General features: G+C 52.8%; 1 protein-coding gene and 1 pseudogene across 1 annotated transcript; one reads left to right on the forward strand and one right to left on the reverse strand.

The window, feature by feature from the left end:
* Positions 1–73: 73 nt before the first annotated feature.
* LOC129071318 (40S ribosomal protein S8-like) lies at positions 74–769 on the forward strand (annotated as a pseudogene).
* A 7,043-nt stretch (positions 770–7,812) lies between these two features.
* Positions 7,813–13,455, reverse strand: LOC129071442 (lymphocyte activation gene 3 protein-like). The gene is made up of 8 exons (XM_054574754.1): positions 13,255–13,455; positions 12,832–12,979; positions 12,206–12,465; positions 11,308–11,571; positions 10,610–10,885; positions 8,771–9,010; positions 8,360–8,487; positions 7,813–8,039 (listed from the first exon to the last, which is right to left on the reverse strand). Exons 1-8 carry the CDS (start codon positions 13,313–13,315, stop codon positions 7,869–7,871), a joined length of 1,548 nt encoding a protein of 515 aa, XP_054430729.1. The 5' UTR covers positions 13,316–13,455; the 3' UTR covers positions 7,813–7,868.
* Positions 13,456–14,573: the final 1,118 nt, after the last annotated feature.

The following is a 14,573-nucleotide window of genomic DNA, read 5'->3' on the forward strand; positions in this document are numbered from 1 at the left end:
GTTCCTCTGGCATTACAGCTCTGGCTCCATTTTAAAGTGGCTCCATTTAGTTCTTTCCAGCCAGCGCTGAACCATGGGCATCTCTCAGGACAACTGGCACAAGTGCCGCAACATCGGGGGCTAGAGCAAGCCCCACTACAAAAAGCGAAATTATGAGCTGGGACGCCCTGCTGCCAGCACTAAGATTGGCCCCTGCCACATACACAGAATCCACGTGCTAAGATTGGCTCCACGGCATACACACAGTCCACGTACAGGAAGGCAGCAAGAAGTACCGAGCCTTGAGGCAGGACATGGGCAGCTTGGGGCTCAGAGTGTTGCACGCTCAAAGCAAGGATTACTGATGTTGTCTGCAATGCATCCAACTACAAGCTGGTCTGCACCAAGACCCTGGTAAAGAGCTGCATTGTGCTCCTTGACAGCACGCAGTACAGAGAGTGGTACAAGTCCCTGTGTGCCCTGCACCTGGGCCGCAAGAAGGGAGCCAAGCTGACTCCTGTGGAGGAAGAAAATTAAAAGAAAAAACAATCAAAGATATTTCAGAAGACTGCCAAAATCAGCAGTCTTCTAGAGGAGCAATTCCAATGGAGTGAATTTCTTGCGTGCATCGCTTCGAGAGCAGGCCAGTGTGGCCCAGCAGATGGCTGCGCTGGAGGGCGGGGAGCTGGAGTCCTAGCTGAGGAAAATCAAGGCCCTGAACAGCACAGAAGTGCTCCTCCCTCTTACCTTAGCTCCTGTAATAAAGGTGTCTACTGTTCTAGAAAGATAGATAGCTAGGTAGATAGCTAGGTAGATGGATAGATAGATAGATAGATAGATAGATAGATAGATAGATAGATAGATAGATAGATAGATGATAGATAAAGTGGTTTCAGTTATTATTTTTTTATACCTGGAATCCTAGTTCTCCTTCAAGTCTCACACTCTGTGAGGGCTTCACCATCCCCCAAGCTGCTCAAGCCAAATAAAGTGGGTATAATCTTTGGCTCCTTCACCCAGCCCCTCCCGTGTGTTTATTTACCAATCCCCGTGGATGTTACCTTCTAAATAGCTCTGAGGCCTGTCCAAGTCATACTGCCTGGCTGCCACTCCTCCCCTCCAAGGTGCCATTGTCATCTTTTGCCTGGCCTCTCCGCTCTTCTTCCTCCAGGACACCCTCTGCACAGTGGCTTGCATTTAAATATGCACATATAATCATGCCATTCCTCTGCTATGACAAAAGAAAGTGGCTAGTTCAGCTTGCAACTCCAGCAATTAATACAGTGTTACCACTTGAGACAACACTGTGTTTCATTTGCAGCAGAAGTGCTTCTCTCATTTCACAACATTTCATCACAAATGAGTAGTGCTATAGATCTCATTCCATAACAATGTAGTCAAGGGTTGAATTTTAATAAAATTAATATTTACTGCTTCATGAAGGGCATTCTTAAGTGAAACTGGTATTAATTCTTTTCTTCTTTTCTTACTGCAAGTGCCTGGCGGTGAAGAATAGAATGACTATAGCAGGATTTGGCTCCACTGCCTAGATTTGCGCTAGGGCAGCAAGCCCTCTCTCCCAGATTGCTTTTGCAACATCATTGCAATCTCAACATGCAGATTTTATTTTTATGAAAATAAGGGGACCCGCAAACCCCTGGTAGAGGCTCAGGGGCCCCCGTGGGCCACCCTTTGAGAGCTACTAGTCTAGAAAATTTTTATTCATTCTTCAGATCTTAATTATCTTTCTGTGCAGAACTTCATTGTCCCCAGAGTCTGTTTGTTTGTTTTTTAAAGATTTTATTTATATATTTTTAGAGAGAGGGGAAGGGAGAGATAAAGACAGGGAGAGAAACATCAATGTGTGGTTGCCTCTTGCACACCCCTAACCAGGGACCCAGCCAGCAACCCAGACATGTGCCGTGACTGGGATTGAACCGGTGACGCTTTGGTTCACAGGCTGGCACTCAGTCCACTGAGCCACACCAGCCAGGGTCAAGGTCTGTCTTCTTTACTTCCTTAGTAATGCCCTTGATTTTAGCAGAGCTCATGGCTGCCCAGATTTGTTATACTTCCCAGTCTCCTATACAGCTGGATGTGGCTAAATGACTATTTTAGTTAATGAATATAAGTGAAAATGTTAGGTGCACCCCTTAAGGAGCATCCTTAAAGGGAGGGTATATGTTCTTCAAGGGGGGGGGGGGGTGTCCTTCCTCAGGCCTTCACCCCCTTACTACTGCAGGCTGGAACGCACATGCCCTCCTACCTGCTGTCTCATTCACATTACCTAGCAGGCTCCTTGGGGCATTTATTTAAGTTTGTAGCCCCTGATCTAGTCCAGTTCCTCTATTTATTCATGTATTCAACAAGTGTTAAGTGTCTGCCAGACCCAAGGTACTCTGCTGGGAGCTAAGGATGTTAAATAAGCTAGACATGGCCACTGCTCTAGCCTATGATGTAGACACTAAACATTTAATAATTTCATGATGATTAAACAAGAGCTACAAAGGGAGAAGGATAGGGTATTGGAAAAGCTTATCATAGGGAACTTTATTTCAGCCTGGAGATTTAGAAAGGTAGCCATGGAAAGTGTGCATCAGCAAGCACTGGGCTCTGCTACCAGTGAAAGAAAATTCAACATGGCAGAAGCTTCATGAGACTGAAGTTGATTTCTCACCTGAAAGAAGTCTGGAGGCAGGTGGTTCAGAGGTGAGGGAGGTAAAGGGGCTCCCCATGGAACCACAGAGGCTGGATTTGGGCTCGACCATCAGGCTCCTCGGCTGAAATCAGGGTCTCTTACAGTCAGATCTCCCAATGCCTTGTGCTGCTTCTCCCCTGGAAGCACTGGTCCAAGTGTAATGATTCTGAAATTATTGCTTGCTTACTGTCTGCCTTACAGACTACGGTGGTGACCATGTCTGTCTTGCTTAGCACCCAGCAGAGTGCCTTGGGCATGGTAGACCCTTAATGCTTGTCAAATCTTTTTATATATATTAAATGTTATCTAAATTTATTAATGTTAAAATTTGTTGCAGTAAAATATATACATACCACCATAAAATTTACCATTCTAACCACCTTTAAGCAGACGGTTCAGTGGCATCGAGTACATTTGTGTTGTTGCGCAACCACCGTCCACCTCGAGAGCTTTTTCACCTTCCTCAGCTGAAACTCTGTACCTGTTAAACACTAACTCCCCATTCCCCCTCTCCCCAGCCTCTGACTGCTGAGTACTTTTTGAAGGCATGAATAGAGAGGAAATAGAGCAGGTCACAAACTTAAATGCCTACAGGAGCCTGCTAGGAAATATAATGAGAACGTCAGGCCGGCTGTGAACAATAGGGAGGGGTGGGAGCTGAGGTAGGGCAGCTGCTAATCGGACAGCTGCAGCCCAGTTGATAGTAGACGTGCTACCAGACTGTGAACTCAGAGTGGCCAGCCCTGCCAAAATTTGAGAGAAGATGGAAAACCAGACATTTATGTAATATCTTCTCATTTTAATGTTGGCAACGAATTTTTTTTGTTGTTCTATGCAGGGACTTTCCCATGTTCCTGCAGAAGGGGGACGGGGAGGAGACAAGGGCAGAAGGGCCCTGAAGGGCCACCTTGTTTACCCACTAAGGGAGTGAAGAGCAAAGAGCGGAAGGAGGAGAGGGCACGGGGCCTGTGCTTACAGTGATCCTTTCATTATTTTTTTACCCCGTTCCCTATGAGCTCTCTCCCAAGGGATGACGCTCGGCTCCTCCCCGCCTCCCCTCAAAGCAAGGTAACCTCCAGCCCTTTTCGTGTTCTCTTAGTCCTTCCAGGGAGCTGGGTTAACTCATCCCGCCTCTCCAGGTTTGTTGGGCAAATCAAACAAAGTGTTCCAAGGGCTGGGTACAGCTTAGGGTCCACTGTCTGCACCAGAATGACAGCACGACACCATCCAACTCTTGGGTCTGTGACCTTTGAACACCTGTGTAAGTGGGTTCCCGAGAGTCAACAGGCTCCAAGAACCTGGCTCTCTCTCTCTGGAGTTTCCAAAGTAGAAAAGAAAAGAGGAAGAGAGAGCAAGTTTATACTGAACATTTAACAGGGCTGCGTGCTTTATATGGCTTTGTATTTTATTGAATCCTCACAGTAAAGATAGGGTGTAAGTATTATTCTCCAGGTCATACAGATAAGGCTACTGAGGCTCATGAGTTTAAGAAAATTGCTGAAGGTCATGGAGCTAGTAACCATAACTGGTGGAACTGGGATTTGAACTTCTGCCTGGGCCCCAATGTTCGGATTGCCCCCCTCACGCCACTCCCTCTCCTCTGCATTAAGGAAGGCTAGGATGATGACTAAGAGTTGGCTTCTCCCATAGCTGTGCAGGGGTGTGAGGTCAGCAACTTCATCCGGGCTTCTGAGGCTTAGCACCACCGCTATCCTGCATACCTACAGAGTGATTTTCCATTTTCAAAGCACTTTCACAAACATTAACACAACATTTCATGAATTTTTGTTAGGTATTACTATCCTCATTTTATAGACAAGGAGACTGAAGTTAAGCTATCTGCCCCCTAATAGGACTGCGAGCATGGAGCATGGGGATTTCCAGAAGTCTCCTCTTCCTGGTAGAGAGCTATTTTTGCTGCATGGATTCTGTCTGCAGATTGGAGGAGGGGGAGAAGGTCATGTGGGGAGAAGAAGAGGGGAAGCAGATGAAAACCTGCATTAAGGCTGACAAAGTGTTGGAGACTGGGCTACTGGAGAAGGGGCAGGGCTGCCTGTGGAAGACTGTGGGAGGGAAGTTGGATGCCCCAGGTGCAGCCCTGTGGTGGCCTCCTTACCAGAAACATCTGCAGCTGCACTGACACCCTTTGCAAAGGGGGTTGGGGGCCGGGCTTGGAGATGAGGGGTGGGGGGAGGGGCCACAGAGCCCGTTCTCTGGGAAGTAGAGCCTTGGAGGGCTGGCCTACTTCCACCCTGGCCACATTCTTCCTAGGTCCATGACCGCCTTCTGCCCCTCTCAGAAGATGGTTTCTGGGCCTCCCGCACCCCATAGGAGCTATGAGCAGACAAATTTCAGGGCCCAGCCTGGGCTCAGCCAGCTGGCACCTGCAGCCTGTTGGATAAACTGTCAGCCACAGAGTGAAGCAGACAGAACCCATCCCCACCCCAACCCCATTCCCTTCAAAGGTCTAACTCCACCTTGGGGTGGGCCCAAGCAAGGAAACCTAAGCTCTTTGCTTACCTCCTTTGTGGGAGGGACAGCAGCAAGGACCCAAGCCTGGACTCTTAACACCTCTGCCTGGTGGGAGAGGTAGAGCAGGGAAATCTCGGGGCCGGCCATGCACCGTAAGGATAAGAAGACCAAGGTCAAGGGAGAGGGACGACAGGTCTGGATGAGCACAGCATGGCCTCTTGCCTGACACACTTGACTCGGCAAGGCTCTGAACTCATTTGGCCTCCAGAACTTCTTGACAGCGGACACGGGCGAGGCTGCCAGGTGCATGCAGGGCTCAGAGTAGAGGTACTCAGGGGTACCTCGTCCCCTCTCGCGGCTTGGCTCTTTCAGGCACTGTTCCCTCCATGGCAGCCACATTGATGCAAGACGGCTCCCAGGGATTCCTGCCTCCCTCAGTTTACACCCTTCTGTTGTCCCCTCCCACACTGTACCAGCGTCGGTTTGTGCAACCAGTAGAATAAGGCAGAAAGAATAAGGCTTTCCAGATTAGGTTAGAAAGACACGGCAGCTTTTGTCTTGGCCTCTCCCTCCCTCTTGGGGAAGTCAGTTGCTCTGTCATGAGCAACGTAAAAAAGAGGCCCACGTGGGGCAGAACTAATGCCTCTGGCGAGCAGCCACTGCGGATCCGTCTTGGAAGCAGATTCTTCACTTCCGCCAAGTCTTCAGATGACTCCAGCTCTGACCTACATCTTGGCAGCAACCTCACCAGAGACCCTGCCCCAGAGCCACTCAATTCAGTCGCTTCTGGATACCTGACCATGTGAGAGAAGGTTTATCGTTTTAAATTACTTAGTTATGGGGTGGTTTGTTACGTGGCAATAGACAACTAATACCTCCTTCCTATTTAACAATGACCTAAGATGATCCCTCTTTTGCCCTCACTAGCCCCACTGAACTACCTGCCCCCGGATGCCCCTTCCCCTCCAGGTCTCCAGCCTGGAAAGCAGGTTCAGTTCCCAGATAAACCTGGAGAGGCGGGATGAGTTAACCCAGCTCCCTGGAAGGACTAAGAGAACATGAAAAGGGCTGGAGGTTACCTTGCTAGAGCTTTGAGGGGAGAGGGTGAGGAGCTGAGTGTGTCACACCCTGGGAGAGAGCTCATATGGAACGGGGTAAAAATTAATGAAAGGATCACTGTAAGCACAGGCCCTGTGCCCTCTCCTCCTTCCGCTCTTTGCTCTTCACTCCCTTAGTGGGTGAACAAGGTGGCCTTTCTCTCTGCCTATCCCCTTTCTGCAGGAACATGGGGAAGTCCCTGCATAGACGCTGGTGAATCCTCGATGACTACTTTCCTAAGCCCCAAGGGTATAAAATGTTACCTAGTAGAAAGGAAAAAATGCCACCCACAGAAATTTCCAGAAAACCCTTGCCCCATTAGAACATGGTAGCTCCTGAAGACTTGCTCCCGCTCTCTTTCAATATATTTTCCCTCCTGTCCAGGGTAAAGTTCCCTGACAGCTGTCTGCGGCCAAAGTCCAGAGCCCTGCACACACTGCAGGCAGAGGTCTAGGTCACTGGGGGGCGGGGGGGGGGGGTGCTGTGGGCTGAGGCCGCGTCTGTGCTCTACCGACGACAACCTGCGTGGCCCGGATCCCAGACCGAGAAACAGCCAGGGGCAGGCTGGTGGTCTTCTATATTAGCATGATCCCATTTAATAGGTGAGGAAACTGAGGCTCAGGGAGATGAACTCTGGTCACATCAAAACAGCTAGGATCAGAGGCCAGGTCTCCCGATTCCCAAAGCTGCAGCAGCAGCCAGCCGTCTTGCTGGCTGCTCTTGTCCCCACGTGGGGCCTTTGTTCACAGCACTCTCCTTTGTCAGAGTTGGAACATAGCTTTGCCAGGTCCAGGGCTATGTGTCCCGAGGCTCCCCCGGGAGGGTGCATACTCACATGCAGGCCATAGCAAGGGCACTCCACAGGGCGGTGCCTCCGTGCAGGGATGTGTGCCCACCTGTCCACTGCACGGCTGATCTCCTTGGGCCTGCCCCCCTACCCAGGGCCCCCCTCCCAGTGGTGTGTGACAAATAGTGACCACTGGGTGGCAGTGTGTTGTCATGCCTGGGAGCAGACAGAGCTCCAAGAGCCGAGGAACATGGAGGTGGGGGCGGAGGCAGGCAGGAACTTAAGCCAGCGTCACAGAAAGGTTGCAAGACTTGATCTCCAGGACGACTTGACGTGACAGGGCAGTACTGCGTGTGTGTGTGTGTGTGTGTGTGTGTGTGTGTGTGTGTGTGTGCGCGCGCGCGCGCGCGCTACACGGCCAAGGACAGTTCTGAAGTGGAGCCGAGTGTGGGCGGGGTGGGCCAGATAAATAAAAATATAAAGGAAACCAGGGCAGCCAAGTATGATATGAGCGAAAGAAAGGAGGAAAGGGCTATAGAGGTAAGGGGTGAGGGCTTTTGGAGCTTCAGAAAAATGACAGCCCAGGAGAGGGAGAGAGTAAGAAAGAGACCATGGAAGAAAGAATCACGGAGAAGCTAGGAACAGAAAGAGGAAGAAAACAGAGACTGGCTGGGGAAAGTAGGTCGAAAGGCTGAGGTGGGAGAAGGGAGCCCCCAGAGGTTGGGGAGAGATAAGAACCTTCACTGGACAAGAAGGAGCCAGGCTCAGGCTTGCTGCTGATGGGAGTTTATTTGAACTGAATCACAGAGATCCGCTGGCTGCTTCAGCTCCAGGTCAGGGCTGCTGTGGCCAGGACTCAGGCTCCGGCTCCAGCTCCAGCTCCAGGTCTGGCTCCGGCCCTGGCTCTGGCGCTGCCTCTGGTTCTTGCTCCAGATCCTCTACCTTGCTCTGAGCCTGAGGTGGGTGAATCCCACGCTCTAAAGCAGAGAATCTTCTTGGTTGCCACTGTGGAAAGACATGAGAGGTGGAAGGAAGAGAAGGATGAAGAGAAAGGGAATAAGGAGGATACGGGGCCCATCTATTCTTTCTCAGCCCCCGCCTTCCCCATCTGGTCCCAGGCCTTTTCTCAGCCCCTTCGAGCCTCCCTTGGGTTGTTCAAGCACAAGGGAATCCCTGGAATACAGAGGCTTATGAAGAAGGGTCTCTAAAGGCAAGTTCAGCATCCACTTTAGTCACCTTTCCTGAGGAAGGGGTGCCAGACAGCACTCTGAGGACTGCAGAGAAGGGAAACCAGAGGCAGGGGGTAGCGGGGTTCTTGAACTCACCTGTTTTCTCCAAAGGTAAAAGGCAAAGGCTCCAATCACCAAAAGGAAAAAGAGGACACCAGCGGTGAGAAAGAGAGGGTGATGGCCTGATTTCAGGGCACCCGGGGCTCTCTCAGAGTGCTGGGCACCTAAGGAAAAAGTACAGGATCAGGCATAGGGTCCTGGCAGAAAGGACCTCTTGCCACAGCCTCATATTTTACAGATGCAGACAACGAGACCCAGAGTTTAAGGGACTTGTCCAGGACCATTCAGCTAATTAGTGGCAGAAGTGGGCTGGGACTAGACAAGAGCTGGAAGCCAGGTCCCTAAGGGGAAAAAAAGAACTGGGAGGGGGGTGGTGAGGGGGGTCTGCAAGTGGGATCAAGATGACTGGTTCTGGAGTTGGGGCTGCGGCGTTGTGGGGTCTCAGACCTGTGCCAGAGAGCTCCGTGAAGTATACGGCTGTACCGAGAAGCCTCTCCCCCTTGTACAGGTGGCACTGCCACGGCTGAGAAAGGAGGCTGGCCTTCTGCACCTCCAGCCAGGGTCCTGGAGAACTCCAAGACCGCTTGTCCAGGGGGCTCCACACAAAGCGCTCTTGTCCAGATGCCGGAGTCACCTCACAAAGCAGTTTTCTCAGGTTGCCAGGTAACCCAGAGGATTTGGGAGTCACTGAAAACATTAGAGGGGAGAGATCTTTTGAGTCCCCAACCCCCTTACTTGATACCATAGATTCAACAACTCCCAAGTCTCAATCACACTGCACTCCCCTGGGTTCTGATTGGGTGAGGCTGAGGGGAGGAGATCAGGGTCAGGGCCAAATTAATCTTATGAAGACAAAGTTCTGGTCAGATCACTCTGCTGCTCAAACACTTTCCTATTGCTTTCAGGGGACTGTTCAAACTCAAACTGGCCCAGGAGGATCACATAACAAATATTGTTTCAGATTCTTTTACACTACTCTCTACCCAAATGCTCAGAACCCCCAATATCTGTCAGGTGAGTTGGCCCCCAGTATAGTTTACACTTTTTCTGTTTCCACAATTTGAATGATAACAGTGCCCCTGCCCTGAGGTGCCCCCTGAAGGAGCTTGCCCCCTTTCTGAATGTTTGGAGAACAGTGAACTGACCCACTGATCTAGAGACAGAGCCTCTCAAAGCTGAACAGTGAGTGATAGCATGAGGAGGAGAGGACGGATGGTCAAGGGCCTTGAGCTGAGCCTGGTGTACAGAAACCTGATGATTTGGTGACACAGACACCCAAGTATAGACCCTGAGTCTGGCACATCCCAGCTGTGTGACTTTGGGAAAGTTCCTTCTCTGTAAAACACCTCCCATTGAGTTGCCATGAGATAGCATGGGAAACTGACACAAAACAGTGGACCTTCAAGAAGACCTTGGACAGAAAGAATGGGTAGGTGCTGGTGACGAACTAGACCTGGGGGAAGAAGGAGGCTAGGCTTCAGGGTGAGTGGGACTCAAGAGGAGTTACTGACAGAAACGCTAAGTAAGAGGACTGGGCATGAGGAAAAGACAGGGTTCAGAGTGAGACTGAGGTGTGCCTACAATACCTAGGTAGGAATATCCAGGAAGCATGTGGAAACTCAGCACTGGCCCACAGAAAATGTATTATTCGTTAGCATATTCATTTATTCATTGAACCAATATACATTATTAAGTACTGACTTTGTGGTGCTACTATTTAGCAGCTACAGGTGAGTACTATGGACACAGCCAAATAGCCACCATTGGTAATTGATTGAACCCCCAATCAATCAACACATTTTCTGAGTTGTTTTTTTAAGGTGTGTTTGTTTTACGCTGTCTTGAAAAGCCCATGATCAGTAAATATTTGCTGACCAAGGGACTGATTTATTAACTCCTCCCAAATTGAGGTCATTTCCTGCAACTTTAACCCAAGCTCTGGCTCTAAAGTGGGACAAGTATTCTAGAAATATATTCCACCCCTTTTGAACTGTTCGAACTTTTGCCACCTTTCTTTCTAAGTTCTCAGACCCTCCCCCCAATTCAGAGCAGGGGATCCCCTTAGAGAAGAGTGGAACATTCATCTAGTGACTCAAGGGCGATTTTCAGTTTCAGTTCTTTGTACATGGGGGTGAGAAAAAAGGAGGCCACATGGGGCAACCTCTGTAAATTGTGCCCACGGCCCGGTATCATGAGGCAGATTTGCCCAGTCTTTGCCCAGCCAGTCTCCCTCCCTGCCCCAGCTCCCCGGGGCTGGGAGATACTCCTTTCCAACACAGGACTGACCTGTGATGACGGCCAAGGTGACGGTGGTACTAAGCTGCTGCCCCTGCAGATGGATGCAGCAGGTGTAGGTCCCAGCCTGGGCCTGGCTCACAGCCTCTAGTTGAAGGGTAAAGTTGCCATTGTCTCCGGCCACCAGCAGGTCAGCGCCTGCACCAGGAGGGGTCCACCTGGCAGTGAGGGAAGACCGGGTCCTTACACCAGGAGGCAGTTGGCAAGGCAGCTCCACCCGGGAACCTGCTCCTGCATACACAGTCAGAGGGATGGGCGGCTCCGGAGCTGGAGAGAGAAGGGAACCCAAAGTTAAAGCAGAGAGGGGGAGGTGACAGAGGGGATGAGAACTGGGTTGCCATGGGAGGGAGACAGAGAGTGAAGGAGGTGGTCCTGCTCAGAAGCATGCTAAGAAGCAGAATAAGGTGTGTGAACTGAAGAGACTCAGAAACCCAGGATGTGGGCTGGGCCAGCTGGAGACCAAAGGCTGGCAATTGAGGCTGGATGGCCAAGGGAAAGTCTACAAGGGGAGAAGGCAGCTGAAAGGCTGCAACAGGAGGAAGACAGAAATCAGGCAGTGAAGTCCAGAGCAATCACATGCGGTGTTAGCAGCAGAAGCCCTGCTTTGGCGACCCATACGTCTCGGGGGAAGGTGAGAGGGGAGCAGGAAGGCATCGTGATCAAGTGTGAAGGCAGACGGGAGGAATTACCCAGAACAGTGAGGCTGTATGTGCTGGAGACATTGAAGCCATCTCTGTAGGCGAGGATGCAGCCCCAGGGCCCAGAATCTGAGGGGCTGACTTGGGGCAGGAAGAGGAAGCTTCCAACCAAGTGGTGATGGGGGGACTCCTGAATAGGAACTCTGCCTGGGCCCCGGAACCAGTGCACAGAGGCTGGGACGTCCGGGCGGCTGAAGGAGCAGTTCAGAACGACCCAATCGGAGGCCCTGACAGACCCGGGGGGGCTGGCAGTCACTGCGCAAAGATAAAGAAGGTTTGATCAGCCCCACCACACTTTCCCAACACAGCAGGCCAACCAAGCTGGAAGCTCTTGGAAACAGGCACCATAATGTAGATTTCTTTGTCTTCTCCTCCACCCCACCCCCTCCAACTCAGTGCTTGGCACCTGGAGGTGCTTAAAATGGATGCCCAGAGTCTCCTGCCTACTTCCCCTGCCTCCGAGTTTGCTTGGCCTGATCTACTCTTCTCTTTCACCAGGCCTCGCCTGAGGATCCTCACGAAGCCCACCTCCTGAGCCACAGATGTCTGAAATGAATCACTCTGGCCCCGCACCCTCCCTCGCCCCCCAAGGGGCGCCTCCCGTCCGCCACCCTGGCACTCCCACTGTGGGTGGGGCAAGGGGAGCTCAAAGGGTGATACAACTTCTTCCAAGGCACCCCCCCACCCCACGTACGTGCTTTCTCTGGGGGCACCTTCCACTTAGCAATCCGGTTCCCACCCCCTTCCCCTACTCTTCTGGGGGTTCGTTGTCAGGGCTTAGGGCGCATCCTTAGAAGCACAGCCTCGGCCCAGCCCTTCCTGTCTCCGGATGGCGTGGAACTGGGCGCCCTCCTCCCAGCCCGGCGCCCCTCGCCCCGCCCCCACCTACCCCAGGCCTGGCCCACGCGCAGACGGAGGCGGCAGGTGAGGGCTCGGTCTTTGAGGTTCACGGCGGCGCTGTACTCGCCGGCGTCGGTGCGTAAGGCCGGGCGCAGCCAAAGCGAGAAGTCCCCGCGCTGGAAGCCGCGCTCTTCCAGCTTCACGCGGGGCTGCAGCGGCGGCCGCCCGCTGCGCAGGCCCCCGGGAACCCGCCTCAGCACAGTGTAGGGGGTGGGCGCTACGGGGCGCGAGCCGCGGGCCGGTGGCCGGCTGGGCACGGGAGAGAGATGGAGACATTAAAGGGAAAGAAGTCTCGGGGGAGATGCAGTCCCACCACACTTAGAGCATAAGGAAGCCCACCCAAAGGGAAGATCTCCTATCACTAACTGTCCCCGTCGCCCTGGCCTTGGGCCAGCACCGTCCCCTGCTAGCAACTTAGGAGATGCAAGGATGTGGGGAGCAGTTTTCAGAGGATGGACTTAGGGTGCTTAGTGGCAGGGGAGGCAGGCCACTGGCTTTAGAGGGACTGACAGCTCAGGGGAGGGGACCGGGGTCTGGTTTGAGTCTTGGGTTGTGAGTGTGGATGCCATTGCTGCTGGATTTGGGAGTTCTGTTGCCCAAGGTCAGGGTGCATACCTGTCCGGTAGATGCTGCCAAGTGACCCCTCCTATCCGAAGAAGGCTGGGATCCTGGAGGGGGATTGTGGAGCTGCAGGGAAGCTGGGCAGGAGCTCCCTCCTGGGCCCACACCTCCGGGATCTCTTCCCCAGGTCCTGGTGCCTCCACTGGGGAGGAAAAGAAGAGCCCAAGGGGAGGGGCCGTGAGTCAACTGACTTAGGAGTAGAGAAGGAGCCTGAGGAAGACCAGGGGTTTTGCCCCTTCCCTGCCAAGGGGGAGCCTGAAGAGAGGCTTTGGCGCTGAAGGACTGTCCCAAGCACAGCATGCGGAGGATCCACCCAAACTGAGAACCCTGGCTTTTGTGCAGTCATCCAGACATCCCTGCTGACCCCCTCCTGTGTGCCTGGAGGTGGACCCCCCCAGAGGGTCATCCCCGCCTTACCTGGAGCCACCCACAGCAGTGGCAGAAGCAGCCAGACCCGGCGGAACTGGGCCTCCCCCATATCCCTCTGGGCGCGGGCCACAATGAGCCCTCCAAAGGGAAGAGGTCAGAAAGTGGGGAGAGACAGCCTGATGAAAGGGAGGTTCTGCAAAGTGGAAGGTGGAGGAAGAGAACCTGGGGGAAGAGGGACAGGGGAGAGTCCTGAAAAGAGAGGGGAGGAACCAATGACCTGAGGCTGGAATCCAGAGGAAGGCTGGCCAGATCAGGGGTGGGGGGGGGGGGGGGGTTAGGGGGTCCCAGGGAATGGGGCAGGGCAGTGGCAAAGAGCAGAGCGGAGGCAAGGTGGATGTCTCAAGCTGGGAGGCTGGTCTGCTGCTCCCGGGGCCCTTGCCCCTGTCCTTCTGCCTTCCCTCCACCTTGCCCACTTCCCCTCTGCGTTGCCCCCCCCCCCCCCCCCCCCCCCACACCCCAGGGCTCACGGTTTCGCTTCGCAGTGGAAAGTCTGAGGGGGCTGATTCCCAGCAGCATTACCCTCCACATCTGTGGTGGCACTCCCCTTGTTTATTTCCTCAGTCTTGGGTGTCCCCACCACCCCCTCCACACCCTCCTCCTCCACCCTCCTGACTGTTCCCTTTCCCAAGACCCTCTGCCTTTGTCTACAAACCATTCCTGCCTGAAACTACCAGCTTGCCCACCTGTAAGCTGCCTCCCATCAGACCCAACATTCACTTTTTCCTGGCCAGCCCTTTCTTTGGTTCTCACCCCCTCCCTCATTCCTTTAACCTCCCAGAACTTCAGTGCTCCTGTAGGCCTGCCTTCCCCACCCACCCAATGACTGTTGGGAATAACAGGCACAGGAAGCTTTACTGGACCCTAAAAGATGGTAGGTCTGGGGAAGGGCACCTGAATCCCAGGGAAAAGAATAGCTACGTTGTATTGAGCCTTCAGTACGTGCCAGGCACTGGATTGGACACCTTACATACAGTAACTCATGAAATCTGTTATCCCATTGTACAGATGAGGAAACTGAGACTTAAATAATTTGCTGAGGCCAGTTATGGAGTGTGAAGGCAAAAGCTGTGTGTCATCCTGACCCTGGATGAATTACGGGTTTCTTTTAACAAGAATGGTGGCGTTAATGAGTCACACACATCCTGGCCCAGCTCAGACCCCCGTGTACTCAGCGTCTGCTCCCAACCCAGAGGTTCCGCATTGGCAAGGGTGATATGGAGAAATGCAAAAACCCTGCAACAGAGACCAAACTCTAGAAAACACTGAGGCAGAAGTGCTAGGGAAGGAAGCCTGAGACTTCCAGAGGG

Source organism: Pteronotus mesoamericanus, unplaced genomic scaffold, assembly GCF_021234165.1.
Source record: "Pteronotus mesoamericanus isolate MK-2021 breed Mesoamerican mustached bat unplaced genomic scaffold, CSHL_Meso_final contig_263, whole genome shotgun sequence".
Lineage (NCBI taxonomy): Eukaryota > Metazoa > Chordata > Mammalia > Chiroptera > Mormoopidae > Pteronotus > Pteronotus mesoamericanus.